The following is a 27235-nucleotide window of genomic DNA, read 5'->3' as shown; positions in this document are numbered from 1 at the left end:
AAAGCACCTAAAGCAATTATTCGTTTGCTCGAAATTATAGCAAAGGTGGGTCTCAGTTTAACTTTTACTAAATAAATGCCAAATTAGCTGCATTTCGCCTGGGAGGTGCAGCTGGTTTGACTTGCTCCAAGCAGCGAGCAGAACGAAGGTGGGAGTATTATGGCAAGCAGATTGCGTCATTAATAGCTGGTGAAGACTCCCAGTCATCTAGGACATGGTAAATCCAAAAAAGTTCACGACAAAAACAATAAAGTATAAAGTAAAGTATAATCTAATAAATCAAGTCGTTATTTTTGTATTGAACTTTTTTGAATTTGTCATTATAGCCACGTTTACCTATTACATTATACAACGGCATGCCACACTACTACTAATATTACTACTACTCTTCTGCCATTTAGTGGCTGAACATGGTACTGTTCAATATTTTTTTTTTCAGTCAGAATAAATGAAAATGGTCATGTCTCTGCCAAAAATGAGTTTATAAATATGGGAAAAAATTCATAAATACGTCGCTTCGACCTATAAGTCGCAGGGCATGCAAATTATGCAAAAAAAAAAAAAGTGACTTATAGGCCAAAAAATACGGTAATATGAGTGGAAAAGCAGGAATATAACTCATGAACAAAGTAAGAGTACTTTATTGAACTGAATAAAGGAAAAAGTGGCAATAATGTAATGACTAAATGCTGATCTGTTCACTGCATTTCTCTGTAACCATCAACAAAAGGTATAGATAGTCAAAAACACGTTAATATAAAAAAGTGTTTTATTTCTTTTGGACGTCACACTTTGAAAATAATAAAAAGTTGCTAAAATTAATTTGATAAGGCACAAATGACACAACAAAGCATGAACACCTGAGAACAAAAACACCAAAAGTAGAGCACAACGCTTTCAAAACCACAGGAAGATGAAAAACTTTTTAATGTTTGTTCCACTGAGAGCTTTAAGTGCTGAGGTGATTGAAATAAATATTACTTAAACGTTACTTAGAATTTCATTGTCTTTTTGCTGTAGCATCTGTTTTTCAATAAATTATCTGTTTTGGGGTAATTTGGTTTTATTAACAGTAACCACAGCAGAGGAGAATATCTGCTAATTTAAAAGTCACAGAAAAAACGTGAAAAAGATGCAACCCTAAGATTGATTTTCACTTTGTTAGATTTCTAATTAAAGCTCAGTGGCCTCAAACACACACTGACATAAAATGGCACAGTTGTTATCGAACTAATTGGATGGAAACTGTGCTGAAATAACCACAATTCTCAGAGGATGTTAGTTGTGAATTAGGAACGTGAAGTTTTACTGTGAAAGAGCACTAGAGAGAGAAATTCAAACAATATACATCAGCAACACCACACTCTCAGTTTAATTTCTTTAGGTAATTAAAAGACAAAACATTTTCTTTAAGCTGATGTCAAACTGAAAATCTACAAATAATTGAGAATTTTCTGGATCATAATAAAAATATGTGGCTTGTGTTTAGAGTACATTAAAGTAAAGTTTGGTCATCTAACAAAGTTAAGTCCAGTCCTCTGGATGGATGCAAAAAGTGAAAAATAAAAATTGTTGAAATGTTTCTTCTAATACAAAATACTTCATCAGACTGAGGAGCTCATATATAATATATGATATATGATAAGCTCAGTCTTATAAATAGCACCTTTTCATAGTGGATCGACCAGCTTGTTGTTGACATTCAAAACTAGCTGTTCACATGACAAAGGACCATAAGCCTAATGGCTGATCATAAGTACTCTGATGGCCGCGGTCACATTTCAAAATGAATCTCAGTTTCTAAATTTCAGTGGCTACATTTTATTGAAACAATATTATCTGAACTCTGACTCTTCTTCATCTCTCTCTGATAGTCACTCTAAATACCAGTAATCTAAAGAAACATCAGATGCTTCTCTACTGTCTGTGCTGTCAGCCATTGTAGTAAAGCTCTGTTCTCGTGCACCCCTTTGTCATCATTTCCTGTTACTGCACATGCAAATATCTCAACTGTTCATCTCAGTGGCATGCATTTTCTTTGCAATATATTACTAATTTCATCTGCCCCATTAGGCATTTAAATTCATCATGAAAATTAGATTTCACAGGCACTTTAAGATGGACATAAAGATGCACTGCACACCACTGAGTGATCCAGGCCTGGTTCTGGTCTTATCCATTTCACCGAGGAAGATCTTTTTCAGCAGTTTATTTGGTTTAGAGAGAATGAGATGAGGGAAGGTTGCAAAAGTTTAACTTACTGCATTTACAGTCACAGTTTAGCTGCATCAGCACAAAACAGAGGAGCTGAACAAAGAAGAGGAGAAATAGAAGCTGTTTGTTTTTTTACAGGACCTGGATTTTATCGTTTTTTATTTAAATACACTGAATAAATGTATAGAAAAACAAATACACTAACACAAGATTAATGCAAAATTTAGACTATCCCACCTGTTCCCCAAAACATGGATTTAGTCATGGAAAAAAGGGTAACAATAAAGTCATAATAGCTGTCAAAATACAGGATTTTTCACAGTTTTTATTTGAATTTTCAAAATTCTAACACAATTTCTACATCATTAAATGATTATTTACAGGTTAATGTAATGTAATGTTGACAACTAAAGTAGAGGATCATTTGTAGAAATTCTCCAGAGTTTTGAATATCTCGGCAAAGCTCATTTACATATGATCTTAGCACCAGCGATTGTTTTAACGTCATCTACCACTTGATTGCCTCCCCAAAAATGACTACTGTACTTTCTGCCTTAAAAGTTGCATCCCCATATAAGTCGCATCAGTCCAATTATGTCTAATAATGTGGAAAAGAACAAATACATTGCTTCGGCTTGTAAGTCACATCTATTATGCATCACTGCTAACGCATCGCATTTGTTGCGCGTCACCGCTGACAACCTGGAAACGCGGACCGCTGTTGTGCCAAAAATGGATTGGCTGCCAAATGGCGGCAGCGGGAGCATGCACGGGAGGACTTTAACAAGAATTTAATAAAATTAACACATAAAAACAGTTATTTGTTTGCTCAACATTATAGCAAAGGTGTGTCTCAATTTAACTTTTCCTTAATAGATGCATTTTCATGGTCAAATAAGCTGCATTTCACCTGGGCAGCGCGGCAAAATGAAGCTCCAGGAGTTCCGGAGCGAGATGAAGGTGGTTTTTGTATGGCAAGTCAAGTGTCTCATTAATAGCCACTTTTACCTTGAGGGCCCTCTAGCAGCTGAAAATGGTAGTGTTCAATTTTTTCCATGTCAGAATGAATGAAATCGTCAGCTCTCAGCCAAAAATTGGGTTATAAATATGGAGAAAAAAAACTTATTTTAGTTGCTTCGGATTATAAGTCGCAGGACTTGCTAATTTAGGCTAAAAGATGTGACTTACAGTTAAAAAAAAAAGTACTTCTGTCGATCATCACCCTTACAGCTTTTAATTCCCATTTCTTTTCAGAATATAATTTTATCTTTATTTCCACCTGGTGCCTCTGTTTCCATGGTTCTCCCTCTGCCTCCTTTACATCCAGTGATTATTTTACCTACTTAATATCTGACACGTACCAAGATTGGCCGAAATGTACTGATCAATGTTCGAGTGTAAATAAATGACCTAACTGTTGGTAACAAAACGTGACTACTGATTTTACTCATTTATTACAAATTACACAGTAGATTTTGGTAGTGAATTATATATACCGGTATATATATTTTTATCAAAGATGATGCATTTTTTTTTGGTCGCTCCCTTCTGAGGGGACATCGCAACAAGCAAGTACGTGAAAGATCAGGCAACTGCTTTATGATGGACGCCTTTCCTGATGCCACCTGGGCTCAGACCTGCAGCCTCAGGATTACGAGACTGCGGCACTGACCATTGAACTACCTCAGCTCCTTTTACAATAGATGATTAAAACATTCAAATCAATAAAACTGAAAAATTATGTATTTTGACATGCATTATGGCATATTATCTTGCATGCCATACAGGCTATGGAAGGGAGGATGTACATTTAATGCAGTCATAGTCAACAGTCACAGAGCCATGCATCATGGGTAAAAACCCTTGTAATTGACAAAACCTCAAAAAGGGGACAATCAAAGAGACACAAACATTATTCAGCAAAAATGAGTCTCGGTGTGAAAATAGGATAGTAACGTGAGTTTCCTTTTTTCTCTCCTACAGTAAAAAACTATAGTTTTCGTTTTTACTTTTTGTCAGAATGAACAGAATATCTTCTCGTCTCTTTGAGTGCAACAACTGACAAAACATGTTCTAAAAATATGCTTTGGTATTTGAAATATTTGTATTTAATATATAATTTAACACGATTACAAAAGTAGCAGGTGCGGACCATCTTTTCCACAAGCTTTAAAAACAAACGCAATCAATATGTTTTTAGAATAATATGACAGCACAAAGACAACAATTTAAAAAATGCAGCTGATGGACTCTAAGGTCAGATTGTTTTACTGAAACGTATGAAAAGAAAATTTGCTAAAGATTAACTAGAGTGGCTGTAGCGCTTGAATTAATCTGCACACGTTTGATTACTGTAATTAAAAAGTTTTGGCCTCTGAATCCACTCAGTTGGTTTAAGCTGCTGACTGACTTCAAACATCGGCAATTATGCTGGTGCACGCATACACAAGCACACACCACACCATATGATCTGCAGTAATCTTACTGCAGCTGAGGCACGTTTAAGTACACACTGCCTGAAAACACATTAATCAGTAGGAGGTTGAAAGTATTTCTCCTCTTCATCAGAGTATCAGGACACTGAAAGCTGAAACACTCTAATGAGCTGCTCCTCAGGCAGGTTGCAGACCTGCTTATGATGAACTCAATTATCAGAACAGTCTCTCAACAGAGCTTTAGAGACACTAAAATCAGTTCCGTGTGAATCCAGACACATTTAACGTGTTCATCATATTGTATTTGGACTTTGATTAAATTTAAACGGTATTTTCTGCCAAACAAACATACATAAAAATATTGTGTCTACACGAACTGAGGACGGAAATAACTTTTTCTGTCATTATGACTTCATTTTCACTGTCTAAGTTACTTGCTCCAATTTTTACTTTTTAAACCATTTAAACTGAATAACTGATGGAAATTGTAATTTATAAAAAACTTTTAAGAAAACAATAACATTACGTCAAACAAGACAACTGATCTTGAAGTTGGTATACAAATACTTTTACACCATTTGTTATTTTTGATATATTTTAACATGACATGCAACATACCTCATAGTGGGCATTTGATTTATGTTGGAGTGAAAAGTCAAGTTACTATTATAAAGATTTTTTTTTATTTTTTTTTATTTTAGGAGACCTCTACTTTTTCCACTTTCTGCACAGGGTTACTGAAATTAGACAAAGATTACAACAGTTAAAAATGTTGACAAAAAGAAGAATAAAATATATCTGGAAACAACTCAAAGGACAATTCAGAAGTAAATCATGGCCTATTTTTCTTACTTTACAACTACTTCTGTGTTGTCTCCTTTCTTGATATTTGTACTCTACTAAATGTACAGTTTTTACAGAACACAGTTTTGCATCTTCAGCATTTTATTTGGCTATTAGTATTCTACATCTCAGCAAACCAACGTGCTAAAATGGTCATGTAGCATTTGCATATCTATAAAATATAATTACAGTTTTTATTACTGCGTTGTACAGAATCAAAAACTGATTAGCTGGTGTTCAGATAATCATTCATCTTAAATGACGTTGACTAAACCCTACAATCAAGATTGCCTGTGTTCTGTATATTACAATGCAGCAGCAGTAGTTTATTGCTGAGAATAAAACGCCAAAGATAAGCTCTTCTATCTGGATGAAATCTGCCACAGAGTATTTATGGATGACCATAATCTCTTACAAATCACCCAAAAAGAGAAGGAATTGTTTAAGAAACTAATAAACCTGGGGAATTTCATCGTCAGAGGACTGATATTACAATTTAGTTTCCAGAATCTCTGGCAGGAATATTTAGGTGGTGTCTGATATGTTTTAGGTCAGTTACTAACAAGCAGAGTACAAAATGTTTGGGTTTATGAGAGGTTTTATAAAAGAGGTTATATGACCGGTGAAGAGAATGAACTCAACCCCTCAAAAAACAACAACTTCTTATTCACAGACAGCTTTAATGCATTTTTAAATCTGCTGACCCAAACAGAATAACAAGGACATTCTGCTGACTGCCTGCAGGCCACACAATAAGGTCAAGTTGATTTGGATTCACTGGAGAGCTTTGAGATGGACAGACATTTTTAAATAGATACAGATGCTGCGTGAAGGTATTATGATGTGTTTCTTTGTACTGGGGCGGGGGGGTTGTACTCCCAGCTGACAATCAGCAGTCATCTGTCAAGAACATTCGGGTCTGTGAATGTTTGTCTTTTCATGGCTCAATGTATCTTCTGCAATAATGACCGTAACCAAAATTTTGTTTGCGTTTTCAATATACATTTTAAGAAGAATTGAACATATTGAATCTGCACTTGGTCTGTCGTTAGGAAATCACTCTGGGTGCAAACTGCAAAGCATTAAGAATTGTTTCAAGTGAAAGAAATGGCATAGTGCAAAACATAACGAAGAAGCAATTGTAACTTTGAATTACCGTCATTTATAGACTATAAGCCGCTAATTTTTCCACACGCTTTGAACCCCGCAGCTTATACAATGCTGTGCCTAAGTTATGGATTTTTGTTATTTGGTCGGCTAACGAGATTCCCGCTGCCAAAATATTTAGCCTCGTCACACTCTGGCGCCCAGATATCTGCCCAATACATATCTCTCCTGGGGGGTGGGTCCTCATGATTCAACGAGAGTACCTGTAAAAATAAAGGTTTAAAAATAAATAAATAAATGTCCTCCTCTATGGCCTCCCCGAATTTCTCCCATGGTCAACACCGTGGTCTGACATAGACAAAAATTGTTGCTTGACATGCACTTTTTACTACAAGCATACTGTACCTGAAAATGACTAAAACATGAAGACTACAGGCAAGAAAAGTTTCCATGACATCTATTTTCATACAAATCCTGTGCCTATTTTTTTTTTTAAGTGTTACATGGAACTTTTACAAAGTATTATGTAAAAGCATTTGTTCGGGACACGTTTAAAAAATGGCAAAACTTCTAAATGTAACTATCACAACATTCCGAAAAACTGCAGTAAAATCAGACTGTTAACGCTGCAACGATCACAAAAATGGTCCACAGAATCCTGAAGGGGCTTCCTTTTGTCAGGTCTAATTTTAATGATTGTTTTTTTCTCACCCCCTTATCCAGTTTTTCACATCTTTGGCCCCCTGTGACTGCTTTCTCTCTTTTCTTTTTCTCTTATCTCCATTCTTCCTTCTTCAAATTTCTCGCTTCAGCTCTTTTAGGTTTTCCCTCTTTTGTCATCGTTTGTGTTTTTGATGCAAACTTATCATTGTAAGAAGAACAAGCATGATAGAAAGAGAAAAAAAACATAAAAAGACAAGGTAAAAGATTCAATGAATAGATAAAAGGTTTCTATAGTGGAAAAAACTATCTTGTTACTTGAAAAATGTTAACTGTAAAAGATAAATCTAAATGGAAATCCAACAATTTTCAGTCAGATCATCTGGACAGTTTCTTTTTTGTGCTATAATGTTTCACCCTCCATCCAGAAGGCTTCATCAGTCAAGGAAACACACAACACAAAACTGATTCATCCTCCAACAGCTTACTCCAAAGTGGAACAAACCAGTTATGTTGGTAATAAGATAGTCTCTTTGGCACACCCTCTCCTCTGGTGCCGGCCCTCTTCCTCGTCGACAGTTTTCTTGGATTGTATACCTGGATTATTGAGGATGGACTTTGTTGGTTTTGAACCAGTTTGACATGACTGTCAAACAATGATTCTAGAATGACGTCACATCAAACCATAATGTGTTTTAGGTGTTACAGAATCGATGCACATAAAACTGTTGTTCTCTGTGACCAGACAAATATGAAAAATAAAATTCAATAACAATGTATTTCTCTGCATTTTATGCATTCAAACACCGTAGCAACATGTTCGCTAATGGAGTACTATGTATGCGACTAATTTAATGATAAACAAACTGACAAAGGTGTAAATAAACAGTTAATTACCGCAGCTAATACCACTTTGTATGCAAAGTGCAGTCATATGGGATTTTGAGGTTTGGGCTGATGATAAACTTCCAAATTTAAAATCAAACTTCCAGCCTTCCTGATTATTTCAACTTGAACCTAAAAAAATGACTTCTGCAAATAAATGGAATGATTCATAATAAAGGAGACCGAGCATCACAAGATTATTCAACAACAAAACTTGCAAAGAGGATTTTGTTTCAAATTATACTAATACGAAATAGAGATTATCTCGTATAAAACTTTCACTTCTGTGGTCTCCCTTTTCTACTCTCACTTCTTATCCTTTTACTTTAACGTTTATAGACACTCTTTAGAAAACACTAACTGCTAACTACACATTCTGTTGCATACAAACAGATAAATTGAATTGAGACATTTATCAGTCTTGTGTGTGTGAGACGAAACTAAATCACTTTGTGCATAAGCACTTCAATATGCCCTGATATAAACTACAAACAGGAAGGGGAGAACCATGCTCACAAAGCACTGCATAAACCATCCAATTAATTTTCTGAGAAACAAAGTGGGGCTTTTAATCAACATGCGGCAGAGAACAAGCCATGGTACAACAGGCATTGTGGTAACAGGCTGATAGGCAGTTAAATGTAGATTCTTTACTGACAAGCAGCAAGAGTTACTGTGCATGACTCTAACATTGATGGCATACCTATTTAGATGTATATAATAAATGATGGGGGGGGGGGGGGGGGTGCAGATATTCTGGATTTTGAAGATGGTCTTTGATTCACAATCTGAGATCTACCATCCTGCAGTCATTCAGAGGAACATTAAGCAAATCTGAAACAATTGAGTTTTCTTTTGTCAGCTGCCAAACATGAGCTAATTTCTCACCTCTCGTCTCAGTACCTGAATCTAAACTGTAATTAAAGTAACACCACACCACACACCTAATCTTTTTTATGACGAGAAAACCTGAACTATTCAGATTTGAAATGTAGATGTTGTGATAGGGAACACTTGTTTGAGTTTTTTCCCCTAAATCAACTGCTTTCTGAGTTTGACTCCACGGCTAATGCATCGCAGCTTGGGCTCATGGAGCATTTAAAGAGTGAACCTGGGTTTAAACAGGATGCTGTGACTGAGTGAATATCCCAAGGACAGCTGGATTGTGCAGATAGGCCTTCTAAATTCAGGGAAAGTGAATAACGTGTAGAAAGACGAGTGATTTATCCGTTAATCTATTAGAGTTACCAAAAAAAGAGAGATAAGCATGCTGGGTGTGTGTATGTGTGCGACTGAAATAAGTCAGAGCTTGTAAATGCATGGTCTAAAGGTTTCTGTCAGATGTGACATTCCTTCAGACCATTCGATCGATGTGGAAATGGAAGCCTTTTTCTCTCTCTCTCCTCTCTAGCCTTTTCATCCCACTCTACTTCACCTCTCTTGGGATGAGAATTGCAAAATCAATAGAGCTAAATGGAGTTGCCACGGAAGCCATTGAGTGTCCTTACTAAATGCTGGAGCTGTAACGCTCCACCCTCTTCATGTTTACCAAACTCCTTTTTCAACAATCTCTGCTACTCAGATAACAAATATCAGATGCAGTACTAATATTCAATACATTTATTTTCGTATATTCATTTTAAATGTTTTGAGAAATAGAGCTGCAGGCATAAGGCAGGGCTCATAAATTACAACAGATAGTGCATATTAACACCTAATTATCATCTTGTGCTATTTCTGCAGGAAGCTAAAAAAAGGATTTACACCTTCTTGGTTCCCTCTATTTTTACAGAGTAATAGCAAGAGCCAGCTCATTCAAAAGGCCTGCAGCCCAATAAGTGCTCGGGGCCTTTAAGCAGATTTTTTATAACTTGGTTTTTACTTGACTTGAGAGAATTGACAGAAAGAGAAAAAAAAAACCACGAGGTGCTTAAATAACGAGAAATGTTTACTGTTTCCAATCAGAAATGTTGTTGAGGATGAATGATATTTTTTAGCCCCTAGAGTGGAAACACGAGGAGAAATTATGATAAAGTTTTTTTTAGGTTTTGGTTAATAAGATGAGTCAGTGACTATACACTGCAATATTTTTCACAATTTAGAATTGGTAGGTCTTATAAACACGTAAATGCAGTTCGGACAGTAAAAGCATTGTTGCTCACACACTGCACCTGCATCATGAAAGACCCCACTCACCCAGCACACACACTTTTTGCCCCACTCCCTCAGGCAGGAGGTTGAGGAGCATTAACGCACCCAGTATACTGCCGCGTACGTCCATACGCAGAGGTACGCACGTACGTACATGGAGGTACGAGCGTACCACCCAGGGCATGTCCGTGCAAAGCTCAAATTTTTACGACCACATACGCGTACGCCGTGTCGCACAATAAACTGCCCAGCGACAGACTGTTTTGTATGCGACACCAATGTATTAAATTCCCCTTCTTCATCTCTGATCTGGCCTTTTCTTTTGTTTTTTTGCCAAGAGGCAGTGATCTCTTCCTCCTCCGTTGATGCCATGACTGAAATGGTGAGAAATGAAGGAATTTGTCACGAGGAAATTAAACAGGTCCAGGTCCAGCGTGGCTGCAGGAGGGTCTGGAGATTTCCTGGTGGGCTGGTTTGATGTGTGGGCTATAGAGCCAGCTCTCCCTGTTTTTTTTTATTTATTTTTTTAGATTTTTTTATTAACAACATATAAAAACAGAACACCGCTGCAGCTGAGGCTGCCAGCGCTCGCTTTTTTCTTTTTTCCGACCTGTCAATCAATCCAGTAGGCGTGTCAGCAAATGACCAATCGGCGACCTCAATTTGTCCCGAAGGTAAACACCCCTTGTCTGTGAAGCTGCTCTGCAGCTGCTCGGGGTGTACGCTGGAGTACAAAATCTGAACCCTCTGCGTACAGTACACGCGTGCGTACGTACGCGTGAACGGACGTACGCGGCAGTATACTGGAGCCTTAAGTGTAGAACCACTAGACTGAGGAACAGCTTCTACCCTGAGGCTGTTAGACTCATGAGTCCCTAATGAGGATTATCACTGTGAAAAAAAGTCACTGCAATGCCACTTTGATTGTTGATATGTACTGCTGATTATGCTGCTGATTTATTTCATGTTGCTGTGTTCATTCGTACTCATCTGCTCACACAGACTCATTCATGTTCGTGCTGCTGCTGTTCGGTGTATTGCTTTTGCACTATTAAGTGTTTAGCATATTTCTTAGTTTATATCTTAGATCCTTAGTACCGTTTCTTTTACAATTTATATTTTTGCTATTGTTGGATGTAACTGGGACCCTGAGTACACAATTTCATTCCACCTCATGTACCACATGTGATGCAAATGACAATAAAAACACTTGAACTATCTCATATTCACTTTTGTCAGATAAATTATGCATTTATGAGAATTAAGAGTGGGTGGGTGTGTGTGTGTGGGGGGGGGGGGTGTTTATTTTTCTCAATCTCCAAGTTTTTCCCAGTTTTCTCTCCAGCTTGCATTTATTTTTAATGAGCGTCTCACTGGTGAAAAACAATCAAATCTTGTCTTTGCCCACATTGCAAGCCTCTGCCATGCTCTTTGAAATGAACAAAAACAAATAAAATCCCCTCCATCCATGAATTAGTGTTTTCTGTGCAGTATGTTGACTGTAGAGCGTGAGAGAACAGAAATAATGACAAGACAGTAATAGAACTGATTCTTGATGTTTTTTGCTCAGAAAATGTTGGCATTTTGCTGCTTTGATGTCATTTTTTTCTGTCACATTCACCTCCAGGGAACAGAAGAGTGGACTGAGAAAAACATTTTCTAATCCACCTTTGACCCAGAACAAAAAAAATACTTGTTTGAATAGTGCACCAGAGGGAGAAAACAGCATTACGTTGAACCTGAAAGCTACAATAAATATCTCTCATGGCTAGAACGAACACATCCTGAGTATAAACACTGCCAGGAAAATAATCCATATTGTTTAAATTTACACAATAAATCATTTTAAACTCTCTGAACACAAAACAGAAGTTTTTAATAGGATTAAATTATAACTTGCTAAGCTCAAAACAGAAAATGTGACTGTCAGGATTAAAGTATTTAGTTACACAAACAATGGCATAAAAACAAATTTTCATATCTGCTTGATAATCAGAAAATTCTAATAGTTTGCCATAATTATGAGGCATTTCTTATCATTTTAGAAAGTGGAGGCTATATCCTGTATCTCAAGGGTAAAGAAGTAGATAAGATTTATATCTAAGTTCTATTATTACACCACTGAGGAGAGTTTTTTTTATAATCTAACACCGATTTGCAGTGCATTAAAGAAAGAAGGCAAGAACAAAATACCAAACCGGTGAGTAAAAGTTTTTGAATACTGCAGGGACTGACTGCACCTTACGTAAAGCAAAGGTTTTTGAAAATGTCAATGAACCCACCTGTATTACGCAAGTAGGGGGAGCTCCGTGCAACATTTGGGTGAGAGCTTGTTTCTTTTTGTTCTTCTAGGTTCAGTAGCGACAACATATATGATGAAATATTTCCTGCAAAGCTTTTCTAAAAGACTGAAACACCTAACTTTACTGCATACAAGATTGACAAATGGTAGAGATCTGCTGCTGGGAGAGCCATTAACCACAAGTAAACAGGCTTTCTACTTTTAATTTTTGTATTTGAGTGTGTGTGTGTGTGTGTGTGTTAGCACACAGGATAAGGGAGTCTGCTATTCTCCTATCTCCTGCTGTGAGCAGAAGAAAAGTGATGGTGGGCTGCTGGTAATTAGAGGGGAAAGTGTTTCCCTTCACTACACAAATAACGATAGCCCTTCACTCGCTGAAGAAAATCAACCTCAATCTTTCCTCACACATCCGAGACAGGAACGCAAACACACACACACAGTCAGTCACACATTTATCATTCTCACCTGCTCCAGTTTCCAGTGGAACTCGGCAGGTCTGAAAGTGTCAATCTGGGTGAAATCTCGTCTGAGCAGGAAAACCAGGCGGCAGTTGTGAACATACAGAGAGTAATGGTGGCGATTCATCTCTGCAACAGGAAACCCAAAGACGTGCATAGTAACACTCTTGCAAACACACAAATACATTAGGTGTCATTTTCATTTGCCAAATTGATTCACAGGTAAATACATTAGACCTCCTTATTCGTACAAGCTGAAAATCTGAACTCATAATCATCTTTAGATCTTAAACCCAGATTTCAGTGAACAACAAAAACAAAGAAAAGTGCCTTGCTGTTCTAATACTTTTGGAGGGGACTGTAATTTCCTGTGAAATCAACTTCCTGTTTCAAAAATCTGCCAACAAGTTAAAAGTTAAATTTTATTTCAGCTGCAAGGTTCTCCACATTGAAGAGGTCCATGTAACAGAAAGAAAAACTTAAGGGATCATAGTGCATGTCTACAGTATATGTCTTTTTAGATTTTGGGCACAACTCATTAGATATAAAACAATCTTCCCCAAAGGTGCAAATAAATATTTTATATACTGATAGTCTTGTATTGTATCATATTGTACAATATGTATCGTAATATATCGTATAACTTGTCTTTGAAAATCTGTTTTGAAAACCTAAACAATTTCCATTTATGGCGCCATGTGCACTTTTCGGTAAAAATGGATAAGGGCTGTTCAGCATATGCTGTTGAAAAATCACTATTGAACATTGCTTTGATAATATTAGTAAATATAAATACATATTTTCATCACTCTTCTCTTGTTTCTTCTTTTATTTACACAAAACTCTTAAAGTCCTTTAGCACCTTGGCCACTGTGGGTATTTTGAGCACTAATAGTCCACCTGAATACCAAATACATTATTGGCTTGCAAGTTCGGGTTGTTTATTGCATTCTTGTTAAATACTAATGATGCACACATGATTATTACTGAATATTACAATGGCAATAAGTTTTTGATTTATTGTGCAGCATAAATTAAAATCACATTTTTTACATGAATGTTAAAACTTGCAAATTATCCACTCTAAGCATCCCCCATCACTCTTTAAGGAATAATAAATTTCACCTCGTTTATATTTTATTTCAAGACATTGCTTAACAAGCCCACTCATCAAATCATTTAGCCCCATTTACAAACTGCAGTCTGAACGTCTCAAATAGAAAACAGGGATTTATGAGAATCTGATGTTTTTAAATGAAGTCCTTTGAAGTTTTACATGACAAGATCAAACTACACATCTTCAGAGCTAATAAGCCATCTGGTAGACATTTCTGATAGCTTGCAATGTGCAGATGGCTTGTTTAATTACACAGTTTAGACATACAATTGGGGGAAAATAGCTTTAAGGAGAATTTGACATTGTGGTATTTCTGTCTTTGTTTAATCATCAAGCTTTTTATAAGGCGTGTTTTGATTATATTACACTTAAATGATTTGTAATGTTGAAAATTAATTAAAATGTTCATGCTAGTATAGTTTATTAGAACTAATTGTTATTCAAATGTGAGAAAGTTGTAACATAATGTAAAAAAAGCATTAGAAATATAAAGTTAATTTTCATTTCTAGGCCATTTATTTGACCATTTTGCGTATTAGCATCAGTTCGACGGGACACTTTGTCCTCACCTGTCTTGTCAGAGTTGCACAGTATGGTTTCTTTCTCCGCTCGGAGTCCAGGGCTCGGCCCGTGTTTCATCCAGGTTGCTATAGTAAACTGGTCTGTCAGGTTCTGTGGCACCACAAGATCTGGAACATTTGTAGCTTGTCGCCCATCAAATCTGTAGATGAGGTCGCTGTCTCGTCCGCTGTCTGTGAGCAGAGACGCTGTCCAGTTTGTGGACGGGCTGGGGGCAGGAAGGAGGTCGGTGCTGCCTGATGCTGCACCTGGACATCATAGTGTGGACATTTTAATTTAAGACAGAGAGAGATAACAAAATGACATAAAAAATAACAACCTATCAGTTGCGGCTTGTCAATAGAGGGTGCTAGGGTGCCGCCCACCCACTCAAACCACTCAGCACCATATTACATTGAAGACTTAAAAAAAAAAAGAAAGAAAAATGAAATAATAAAATAAAAATTATTTTAAATATATGTTGTTGTTTTTTTAACTTGTGTAAACTAAATCTTTTATAGTTAATGATGAGTTAAGTTGTTTCTTTCAAAAACGTTGTCTGATTAGTGACGTATTTCCAGCCCCCGGGGGTGCAAGAATCTTTACCCATAGACTCTCATTAAAATTTGTACATGCGCAGTAGCTCCCCTTCATTACAAGAGATAGGAAGATTGAGAGCGTAAGTCTCATGCGCTCGGGTGCATGGTCGAACGCGAATGGTACCGATCTGTACCGATCATGCTTCCGGTTTGGAACAGTAAATGAGGTAAAACGGTAAATGAGGGCACAGATTGTCTTGTAAAGCACTTTGAGTATCTTGATTAAATAGAGAGGTGCTATATAAGTACAGTCCATTTACCATTTTTGATCTCTCCTAGTCCTGCACTAATAAACACCACCTCACCTTTCAACAAGATATTTGTTCATAACAGTTTGTAATAATTTATCCTCTTTCCCTTTTTTAACTTTATACTCACCGCAGAGTTTCTGCAGAGACTTTTCTGAGTACGTTTCACGGTCACAGCCCTTTCCAATGTGGTTTGTTTGCAGCTCAACCATCACCTTTACACCAGACAAGAGACCACCACATGTTTCCAAATGCATCTTGGGAAACAGCTGCTTGCTGCCAGTCCCTGGCTCATAGTCCACCCTCTTGTTCCAGCCTAAAGGATCAAAAATTGGAGGAATGGTTTGTTAACACTTTTTTTTTCTTCTTCAGCAAGCTGTTTACTTTTTGTTTTCCATGCACATGAATGCCTCAGCTGGTGTGGTGAAAGAGATTCAACATCCTGAATGTGTAAAGGACTGTGTGCACGTCATGTTAGAAGTGATATGGAGTCTCCTGAGAAAAACCTCTGGGAGAAACAGATTGTGATTAGGAAGCCAAAGAGAGACAATGTGGAGCCTTCATTTGTGCTGGGAAGACTTCTTCAAAAAGCAGTTGCAGAAGCATTGCTGACCTTTACCCACATGATAAAAATGGATTACAGTGGCGTGTACAGAGAAATGGGTCTGAATCCATCAGTGCTTTATGTTTTATTAATGCTTTTAAGCCACTAAGGGTCAATGGTTTTACATTAGGCTTTATATGGGATAACGGTTTTGCTTTATTGCTATTTTATGAGTCCAAATTACAAAAAATAAATAATGCAACATTAATAAGATTGAAGCAGGGGGATATTTCTAGAGACAGTTCATGTTTATACAGTTAGCTGAGTGAGTTTCAAACTCTTTTATGTCAGGCCTCCTCATTGGAGAAATAATATTGTCTGCTCATATATGTTGTCTGTGCAAAAAACTACCTGTGCTGTAATATACAGTATTTTTAAATATCACATTTTAAACATAATAAAGATATATAAATTCAAAAATGCATTATAAGAGTTGTTTTCAATAATAGGTCTCATCTGTCCACAAAACATTCTTACAATAACCTCCTGACTTGTCCACGTGATCTTTAACAAACTGCAGACAAGCAGCAATGTTCTTTTTGGAGAACAGTGTCTTCAACCTGCCATGAACCGTTGTTGTTCAGTGTTCTCCTCATGGTGGACTCATGAACATTAACATTAATGTGAGAGAGACCTTCAGTCGCTTAAAAGTTACCCTGGCATCCTTTGTGACCTCATTGACTATTCCACGCCTTGTTCTTGGAGTGATCTTTGTTGGTCGACCACTCCTGGGGAGGGTAACAGTGGTCTTGAATTTCCTCCATTTGTACACAATCTGTCTGACTGTGGATTGGTGGAGTCCAAACTCTTTAGAGATGGTTTTGTAACATTTTCCCGCTTGATGAGCATCAACAACGCTTTTTTTGAGATCCTCAGAGATTTCCTTTGTTCCTGCCATGATACACTTCCACAAACATGTTGTGAAGAACAGACTTTGATAGATCTTGTTCTTTAAATCAAACAGGGTGTCCATTTACACCTGATCATCATCCCATTGACTGAAAACACCCGACTCTAATTTCACCTTCATATTAACTAGAGGTTTTTCTAGAGGTTCACATACTTTTACTACTCACAAATATGTAATATTGGATCATTTTCCTCAATAAATAAATGACCAAGTATAATATTTTTTCTCATTTATTTAACTGGGTTCTCTTCATCTACTTTTAGGACTTGTGTGAAAATCTGATGATGTTTTAGATTTTTTTTTTTTATGCAGAAATACAGGAAATTTTTAAAGGATTCACAAACATTCAAGCACCACTGTAAACAAGCTAATCAGATCCAATCTGCCAAAATCTTGCTTAATTTGTTCTAATCCCGTGTGATATTGAAATTTGCATACATTTATGACTAACTACAAACACATGAAATTGAGAACGAAAAAAACAAGGTAAATGAAGACTTACTTTAGAGTAGGTCATACGAATAAACATATTTTAGTGTTAATATGTTTGACTTCAACAACTAAAAAGTCAGACAGACTAACCGTCTGTGCGTGCTCCAGTGGTGCTCGATCATTTTTAGGTGCAACACCTGTCCTGCAGCGTCAGGAGCTTATAGAAAGAATGGAGCATCCAAGCGTGGAGAAGAACTCACCTCAGCTGGGACGACTTGGAGAGCAATGCAGTTAATGTGTGACAGTCTCTCTTGTATTTTTTTTTTTTTAAACACAAGTTAAGTTAGTTTCATCCTTGATAAAAAAACAAAAAAAAAAACCAATTCTGTTTTAAGGATGACATTCCTCTTCATTTTACAAACGTATACTCTGTTAAAAGGCAAAAATAATAAATATACTTTAGTAATAAATAGAGTTGTTTGTTGTTTTGTGCATCCCTAAAATATGTTCAGGCTGCAGCGAGATGTTGCATGTTACAGTCTGGGTAAACAAAACAAATAAAACAACAACAAAAACAAACAAACAAAAACAACTGAGCGACTTTGCACCCTCCTCCCAGCCTTTGACCCCTCCCCCTTCCTTAAGTCCTGGGCTGCCCCAGGGGTTCGTGCATCACAGTTTGAGAACTATCGAGTTAGCTGAATGTTTTGAAAAGTATAAATAAATAAATAAATACATTTCAGTGCTCGTCTCTTAAACCAGAATAATTTCATTCACATTAGTTGGACAATGCGCTTTGATTTTGCTAATGGATTATGCACGCAGTGTCATTTAGTTTTTTAATTCTGCTACACTATTTCATCTGAAATTGGTAACTTTTGATTTTTGAGACTAAAAACTAAAAAATCCTTTCTGGTCATAACCAAGCTGTTCAGTACAGATAGTCAGTAGCGTAACGCTGAGTATGGAAGCAAATTTGTAACACTCAAAGTGGAAGAAATAAGTTTGAATTTGAATACAAGCTCTGTTGCTTTGACAAAAAAAGTCAAATGAAATGCTTTTTTCAAACTGCCAATCACACCTTTTTTTATTTATTTTTTTAACACGTGAAAACAAACAGAAGCCGCACATTTTGTGGAACTTTGCAAGTTAAATCTATTCCTTTTGAGCTGGGCTGATTTGTATGTTAGAATATGAATTTGAAAGGGGGCCTTCCATCACAAATCACAGTGATAAAACTTTGATTACGATAGACCGGGCTTTGCTGGATTCTTTTGCTCACATTTGCACCGGAAGCCACAGAGAAACTAAAGCTTTGCCCACAGAAGGGTGGGTGTGATTTACCAGCAGAATGAGATAACAACAGCAGTCAGGTTCTAAGAAACTGTCCCTTTAAAGCAATTCAATTCAATTCAGTTTATTTATTTAGAGCCAAGTCACAACAGAAGTCATCTCAGGGCACTGAACAGAAACATTCATATATATAAAATGTAAGTTAATAACATTATTATCCAAAATGCTGCTGCCAGAGTCTTAATGGGAGTTGGTAAGAGAGACCATATTTCTCCAGTTTTAGCTTCTCTCCATTGGCTCCCTGTCAAATTCAGAATATAATTCAAAATCTTACTTCTAACCTACAAATCCCTCAACAACCTAGCTCCATCTTATATTACAGATCTTATTGCTCCATATTTTCCTAACAGAGAACTTAGCTCTCAGACTGCAGGCTTACTTGCTCCAATAGCAAAAAATAAAAATAAAAAGAAAGGCCTTTATTTTAAATCAGTAATGCTTATAGTATTTGCTTGGAGAGTGGTGGCACAGAGGTTGGAGAATGTCATTGCAAGGTCACTGCTTCACATCCCCCTCTTAACCATAACATCAAAATGTGGGTTGAAAAGGTGAAGCACCCACATCTGCTTCCACCCTCGTTTGCCCCACTCTGGGCCCTTGAGCAAGGCCACCACCTGCTTCCCAGCACACCCTAAATGGCAGCTCTCTGCTCCACACAGAGGACTGTGGCAGCTCAGTGGTCTGTGGTTGCATCAGGAAGAAAATCTAGCGTAAATAAAATTGCCAAATTCTCATGAAAGTTCACTTGCTGTGGTGACCCCCAAAGAAGGGTGCTGTCAAAAGAAAAAAAGAGAAAAAAAGTGTTTGCATAAAAAGGAAACAACATTAAATTTAATTTCCCTTTTACCTGCGAAGGGTTTGCTCTGGTTACAGGAGCACCTTGCACAAAACATTTCTGTGAAGTGGCTGAAAAAAATGAGTCCCCGTTTAAGCTGCCTCTGGACATTTATAAATGCAATTATTGAACTGGTCACACCAGATGAGAACGGCATCACCGAACCAAAGGAAGTGTGGAGTATAACTCAGTGGCGCTGATGTGGAGCACTACATAACATGTGTGTTGGACATCTAGCATTGAAATTCCCACTGTCGTCTGGTCACACAGACAGCCATCACTACATCACACCCTCGAGCCATGATCCTGGCTCACCCTTACATAAATCAACCATTACACCCCCACTGCCACCTCATATGGCAGCTCAGAGGAATATTAGAGGCAGCTTGACTTCAGCTCACTCAGTCTTGGTCCTTTAATTATTCACAATGAGAGGAAGATATCTCAGGCCTAGCTTAAAGCGTTTGTGAAGCGCTGGGGATATGGAAAGCCAGCAGGGTCAAAAACATGCCAGTTTTCATGTGTATTTGATGTGTTCTTCACATGTTATTAGCATGTAAATAACATGTTGTTTGGGCATTGTCAATATATTAAATAAATGTCTAATCTTCATATGAAATGTTTGCCAAAACAGTACCCAAACCATGTACTCTGTGTGTAAATAACATGCTAATGACACGTTATTTGACTACATTTTGCCTGTTCATGACCTTTTGGGTCAACTGAACTACCTGGCAGTTTGAATTATGTCTTATGTTGTCGTTTGTTCAGACGTCGGGCTAAACCACTTTAGCAAAATGAGAGTGCCTCCCATACTTCAATGGACAGACAACCTCTGTTTATTTACTATAAATTTGTATACTTAAATACTGCAAACATTAAACTGTTCCACATAAAAATTATCACAAACATTCAAGTCGTAGAACTCAGAAAATTAGTTTATGCTTGTGTGGCTATTAATTCTGTTTGATGTATTGTTTTCACTCAAATTAGTAGTTTAAATATATATATATATATATTAGAGTGTGTTAAAAAGCTTTCCATGATGGGTATGTCACTCTGTTAAAGGAAGAAAAGTCACACTAGGAACCGTTGCACATATTTTCCTTCACCATTAATGTTGAACATGTTCAACACCAACATAAAAAACTAAGAACATGCTTTCTACATTAAACATCTGCCTTACAAGTTAACGAAACACAAAATCAATACAGAGAATAAACACAAACAGGAAGTCCTCGCTTCACTGGCTTGACAACTGTTACTTTCTGAGTCTCCTGCAGCAACTGTGCTGCTGTGCTGTTATTTTGTACTCTGACAAAAAAGAGCTCAAGAATTGTGCAGAGGTGTTTCAATAGCTCATTTTTTTAATTGTTAAATTTCAGCTTGATAAAAACTAATAATCTTAAAAATACAATTAGACCATAAATTTAAAAACATTTATAACCTTAAATTGAATTTTATTTACTTTTTGAGAAACTAAAACCACAGTTTTGCATTACATTAAGGGTTTCTGCACAAACAACATGATTAATCGTGCCATTTCTCTTCACTCAGGACACATTTAAAAACCTAAAGAGACCTTTGAGAGAGGAGTGAAGGAAGCCATCTTTGTGAAGAGAAACTGTCCATCATTAAACAGTGGCAGAGGCCTCTGTGTCCAAGTGTAACCTTCTTACAATGCTGTTATTGCCAGTATCACTCAGCTCTCTGTGAATAGCAAGTGTATCATGAACTAGTTTGGTCTCACCAGCAAACTGGTTGATCCACTATTTATGACTGAGTTTATTGCAGCTCCTTAGTATGACAAAGTCTTTTAGATAAAAGATGAAACGCTTCAACAAGAAGGATCCGTCCAGAGGACCTGACTTAACTTGTTTAGATTTTTCTACCTGGATTATTGAGCATGCAGCAGGACAGGTCAAATGTGTTTTTATTTTTTGACCAAGTCTGCAAGAAGAGATCACAATCTCCTGACCACTTTGCTTCTTTCCTCTTCGGTTGCCAGGTCAGCTTCCCTCTTTCCTCATCTCTCTCTCCTCCTTCTCTGACCATCTTTCTGTCTTTTGCTCTCATTCCTGCATGAGCGCGATTCCCAAGTTGCTGTCAGTGCAGACAGGTGAAGCAGCTGGGGAGATGGGCTGATTCAAATGCCAAGTTGGAAAAGAAAAAAAAAAATCACTCCAGGCAGGTTTCCCTCTGGAGGTTCCTGTCAGGTCCTCTGATTTCCTTCAGACGTTCATTGGAAAACAAGATAGATGTTTCTTCAAGAGGAAGATTTTCCAATACAGCTCTGAATTCCCTTTTTTATTTTAAGATGGCTGTACTTATTTATAGGTACCTATACGTCGTGTGTAAACATTTCATTTGTACACGTGAGCCTGTTTCTGTATGTATTTTAAGATAAAACATTTTGTAAACATTACAGTAGTAGTTTTATTATCTCTAACCTTGCCATCCAGGTTTGCAGACAGGCTTCACTTCAATATGAATTGCCACATCCTCTTTGGTTTTCTTCTGGCCACAGTCAAAGGCAGAAACCATAATCTTGTAGCTCTGCTGTTTGTCGTAACTCAGGCGTTCTGTGTTTCTGATGTTGCCTACAAAGGGACAATCAACAACCAAAATATTTGTTTTGATTATTTGTCTTTAAAAATAAAAAAAAATGCTGGACTGTTTTCCATAGATATAATTGTAATTTTCAGTTTAAGAAACAGCTCAAAATACTGCTCACATGTTGGAGCCCTTACAATTCAATGAACTTGCACTACATTTGAAAAATAAAACGCTTCATAAATCTTATAAAAGTGAGCTCTACCAGTCATCGAAAAGAAAAAGTACAGTGACATGGATGATTAGAAGTATTGCTATCTTTTAACACTATAACATGCAGCCATCGAAATGTGAAGTTAATTTTAGAATCATTGATTTTTATTGTGTTGAATTTCGCACTGATAATAAAAATGTGCCCCAGCTGCTGAATAACCATTATTAGGAAATAAATATTGGTACGTGTTAGCTCATTTCCATTTTCTATTTCTGTGAATGTGATTTTATCCACTTCATTAGGGTTTGTAAGTTTGTCCCTGTTGTCACAATGACAGACTGAGACTGAATCACTGCTTCTGTCCTAAAAACATAATTTCACAGTCGCTTAAGTTTGTTGCAAACATCACTTTGACCATTTTGTTCCTTTCGTTTACTTTTTTCCTACTAAAGCCTTTTTTTACTCAATGCACAAAGTGTGGGCTGAAACCACCCTGGCACAATGCTTAAGGTTCACCTGGAGCTATTTACATGTTTTGCTTAGTACATTTTAAATACGCTTATTTAGCTTCACAGAGTTTTCTTATTGAGATTCTTCAAGGCACAGCATTTTATAACAGTGAAAACTGTTGAATGCAAGAAAACATCGATACATTTAGATAAAATTATTTAGTAATTTTCTTGTAGCTTTTGGAACTGCTGTAAGTACAGTAGTCCCTTGTTTATCGCGGGGTATCCCTACCCTGAAGACCCGCAATAAGTGAAAAACTGTGAAGTAGGAATAGTAGTACAAGTAGTAGTTTATTTTATTATTTATATAGATATATATTAAGGTGTTTTAAACCCTTCCCACACTCTTGCAATATTCTAAACAATTTTTCTAAACAATAAAAGAGCACAGAATATCATGATTTCAGCTCCCTGCCTCCTCTGCTCTTTGCCACCTGCAAGTGCTCTTGACCACGCCCACTTCTCCTCTATGCACGCTGAACAGCTGATCAGCTGTTTAACTGCAGCAGGAAATTTATCCTGCAGTATGGGCTGCACAAAGCTGCAGGATGAAGCTTTTTCTGCAGCTCTGGGCTGTGCAAATGTGCAACAGGTGCTAAATAATTTAAAATAATTTATTTTAAATAAAAATTTTGTGCCGATCATGCGGCTCATCCATGAATCAGCCATTTGTGTGTCGTGTCCAATCTTATTTTGAAAAACGCGATAGACTGAATCCGCGATAAACAAACTGCGAAGTAGTGAGAGACTACTGTACATAAATCACTTCTTGGTCTGCTGCCTTCATACAGCTCCTTTTACATGTCTCTGCGTGAGTGCAGCTACAGCGTGCGCTCTCAGGACATTATAACATGCAGTGTGCCCTCAATGTGGACTGAACTTGGCAAAAGGGCCTTCTCATAATCCGCTCCTGTTTCCTGGAAAATCTTGCAAAAAGATCTGAAGCTCTCGACCTTGACCTCTCTAAGTGGCTTTAAGAATCTGTTGGACTCCTGGAAAGAACCAATGCAGACATGTTCCTGTTTTTAGTTTTCTACATTTGCCTTATAATCTAGCTGTTTTTTGCTACTTGTTTTTTTGTCATCTTATTTTATTTTGTTAAAAAAAATCTGTATGCCACTTTAATAATTGTCTATTGTTGTCCACTGTTGTCGACTCTTTGTTGAAATCAGATCTCTCTTGTAAGTGAGTCCTCGAGGCTCAATGGGATTAACCTGTCTAAATAAAGGTTGAACATAAAAAAATCATTTCTGCACTCTTCTACTTATTTTTAGAAACTTCAACAACAGGCTTGTTTTCTTGGAGTTAAAAAATACTCATTGGTAGATTCCAGTCCTTTGAACACACGAGTCACAATTAGAAAATGCAAAATGTTGTAATGGAGGGGTCTGTTAGCAAAATATTGCTAACAGATATAAGAGATAGAACTCTAATTACTTCATTCTACAACCAACTACAATATATTTGATAACTTGGAGTTGAACACTATCAGTCAATAAAACTCCAGCAGAACTATAAATCAGATTAAAAAAAAATGTTCTCATTAGTTGTGTGTCCCTTTTAGCACAACTAAAAGTGTTCATGTTTGGATTTAGGGGCTTCTCTGTCACCACTCTGCTGGTGAGGAAGAAAACGTAGGCAGCGCGAGAAACAAGCTCAGAGCACAGCAGTTGAATTGAGCTGAGCTGACACGACAAAGGAAGACAAGGAAGGAGTCAGGCTCAGACAAAAATCTCTCACTATTTCAGTGACAGATACAAAAGGAAAGAGACTGGATCTCAACACTTTTTCTGTCATTTAACATGGAAAATGTAAGATTACCTTTGAGTTTCCTTCACTTCTGAAATATGTCTTTGCTCTATTCGTCCCGAGTCACCAATTTTGCACAAGCAAAAATTCTTATTTTAGGGATTTTCTACTTTTATTCCTACATAATAGTAATCTTAGAACTTATTCTTACACAGATGAATAGAAGACATCTATTGCACATCAGAATCTCTCATTACGCTATATATTAAAAAAAAAAACCTCAGTTATGCAGCTCTATCTTATATCTGCTTACTTTCACTGGCCAAAGGTGACACAGTTGTGTTCTAGAAAGTGCTGTCTCCTAGCATAAAGGTGTTGAGAAAGAGAAATGTCAAGAGCAGCAGGGTTAAATTCACTCTGTTCAACCCATCCATCAATTTACTTAATGCACTTTGTCCTATTTATGGGAGCTGGTGCTTACCCCAGCTCTCACTGGGAAAGGAGCTATGTAAGGAAACCAGAGTGAATCCAAGCTTGCGCATAGAAAACATGAAATTCACACAAAAAGACCCGTGACAAGATTGAAACATGTGACTGACTTCTTGTTAAGGCCAAAGTCTTAACTGGATCACTGAGTCCCCACTCTCACAGAGATCCTGATTCAGATATGTGATCTACTGAGCTCAAACAGGAAATTATTTTACATCATGATTGTGTGTATAACCAAGTCAAAGTACTGGAATGTTCTGAGCTAAAAACCTAAGCTCTATGACTTTATGTCACAATGATGTCTGTTTTAGATGAAAGGTGACGTCAAACTACAGATATAATTTGCTGCATTATTCAAACACTTCTAAAATCTTATACTTTACTCTCCTTGTATTCATTTTGTATTTAAGAGCAAATGTCACAAATAACTTTTGGTTTACTCTTTTATTTCTAAACATTATCGAGCCAGTGAGGAGAGCCATCAGGGTTGTGTTAAATCCCCTGAAAGACTTATCGAGATTAAAATCAAAAATCAATATGACAAATAAATTATTATGACCCTGAGAAAAAAGTTATTGTAAAGAAAGTTTGTACTTCTGCTTGATCTGATAAAAAACATATAAAAACAGACTGAGAAAGACACACATTCACTAAAACTCTTTACTGCACTCAGATCAGCTCACTGTAGATGTGGAGACTCAGGGAAAAGTTTATTCATTAAACTTGAACTTAACTATTCTAATAGGATTGACTTGAAGTCATATGAAAAAATTGGATTTTTTTTTTTTTAGCAAAGACTAATCTTGTTCAGTTTTCAAACTTTTTAAAAACAGACAAATGTGATGCTGAGACGTCAAAATATTTATGAATAATTTTATAGTACAGTAGTCTCTTGCTACATTGCAGTTTCACTATTGCAGACTTACTCTTTAGCATTTTTTTTTCAAAGTAAGACTGGACATGACACAATTGATTCATTGATGGATGAGCCAAATGATCGGCATGGAATTTTTACATTTAAAATGAAACATTTTAAATGATTTAGCACCTGCTGCACATGTGTGCAGTCCATGGCTGCAGGAGAAGCTTCCTCCTGCAGCATGTCATGATCTCTGCTCTGCAGCGGAGAAGTGGGCATGGCCGAGAGTGCTGGCAGGTGGCAGAGAGAGCAGAGATGCTGTGCTCTTTTAGAGTGTTTAGAGTTTAGAAACATTGTTTAGACTATTGCAAGAGTGTGGGAAGGGTTTAAAATGCCTTATATATATATATATATATATATATATATATATATATATATATATATATCTATATATATATATATATATATATGTATTTTTATCTAGTTATATTTATATATACACAAATAAACTACTACTTACTACTTGTACTATTATTCATACTTTGCGGTTTTTCACTTATCGCGGGGACAGGGTACGGAAATTCCCGCAATAAACGAGGGTTTACTATATAGGTTTACAAGTTGTACAGATACCGAGATAAAATCTGACGTGGTAACAACTGAGAAATATTTATAACACATGTTGAGCGTGACTAACCATATCGGATGAGTTCACGTAGAATGATTAAAACAAAATGTTTTTCTCCACATCTCATGATCTTGCTCTAAAACTCTGGTAAATTAACCAGGCACACAAAACAATCCTGGACTTTGAAATTTTCTTTCCACCAGACTCAAGACTTTCTATCACTCCTGATCACATCACTATCTACCCAGCCCCCCAAGAAAGCCGTTCACATTCAGTATATACATGTGGACGTACCGTTACGGTCTATGGCAAATGGTGTTCCTGCAGTGACAATTTCATAGTTGCAGATCTGACTGTATTGCGGTGAACAGTCTTGGTCCCAAGCTTCCACCTGTGACCAAACACATCTAGTTTAGTCCTTTCAATATTACCTTAGCAAAGAGAAACATAAAATAATATATATCAAGAATCTTGAAATAAAGTCTGACGTTGTTGCAACAAACAAACATGTTACTTTGATAAT

At 36.9% G+C, this 27235-nt stretch overlaps 1 protein-coding gene across 1 annotated transcript in view; it reads right to left on the bottom strand.

Moving 5' to 3' along the window:
* clstn2a (calsyntenin 2a) overlaps positions 1–27235 on the bottom strand; it is a 139798-nt gene that overhangs the window by 25441 nt on the left and 87122 nt on the right. The window contains exons 5-9 of the mRNA XM_037681347.1: positions 27007–27103; positions 22162–22311; positions 15708–15893; positions 14742–14999; positions 13063–13184 (exon numbers count right to left, since the gene is read on the bottom strand). Of these exons, the coding sequence (XP_037537275.1) occupies positions 13063–13184; positions 14742–14999; positions 15708–15893; positions 22162–22311; positions 27007–27103 (813 nt within the window). The remainder of the gene's footprint in view (positions 1–13062; positions 13185–14741; positions 15000–15707; positions 15894–22161; positions 22312–27006; positions 27104–27235) is intronic.

Source organism: Nematolebias whitei, chromosome 9 (genome assembly GCF_014905685.2).
Source record: "Nematolebias whitei isolate Nwh7 chromosome 9, NemWhi1, whole genome shotgun sequence".
NCBI classification, from domain to species: Eukaryota; Metazoa; Chordata; class Actinopteri; order Cyprinodontiformes; family Rivulidae; genus Nematolebias; species Nematolebias whitei.
This window is presented reverse-complemented; position numbering and strand designations above follow the sequence as displayed.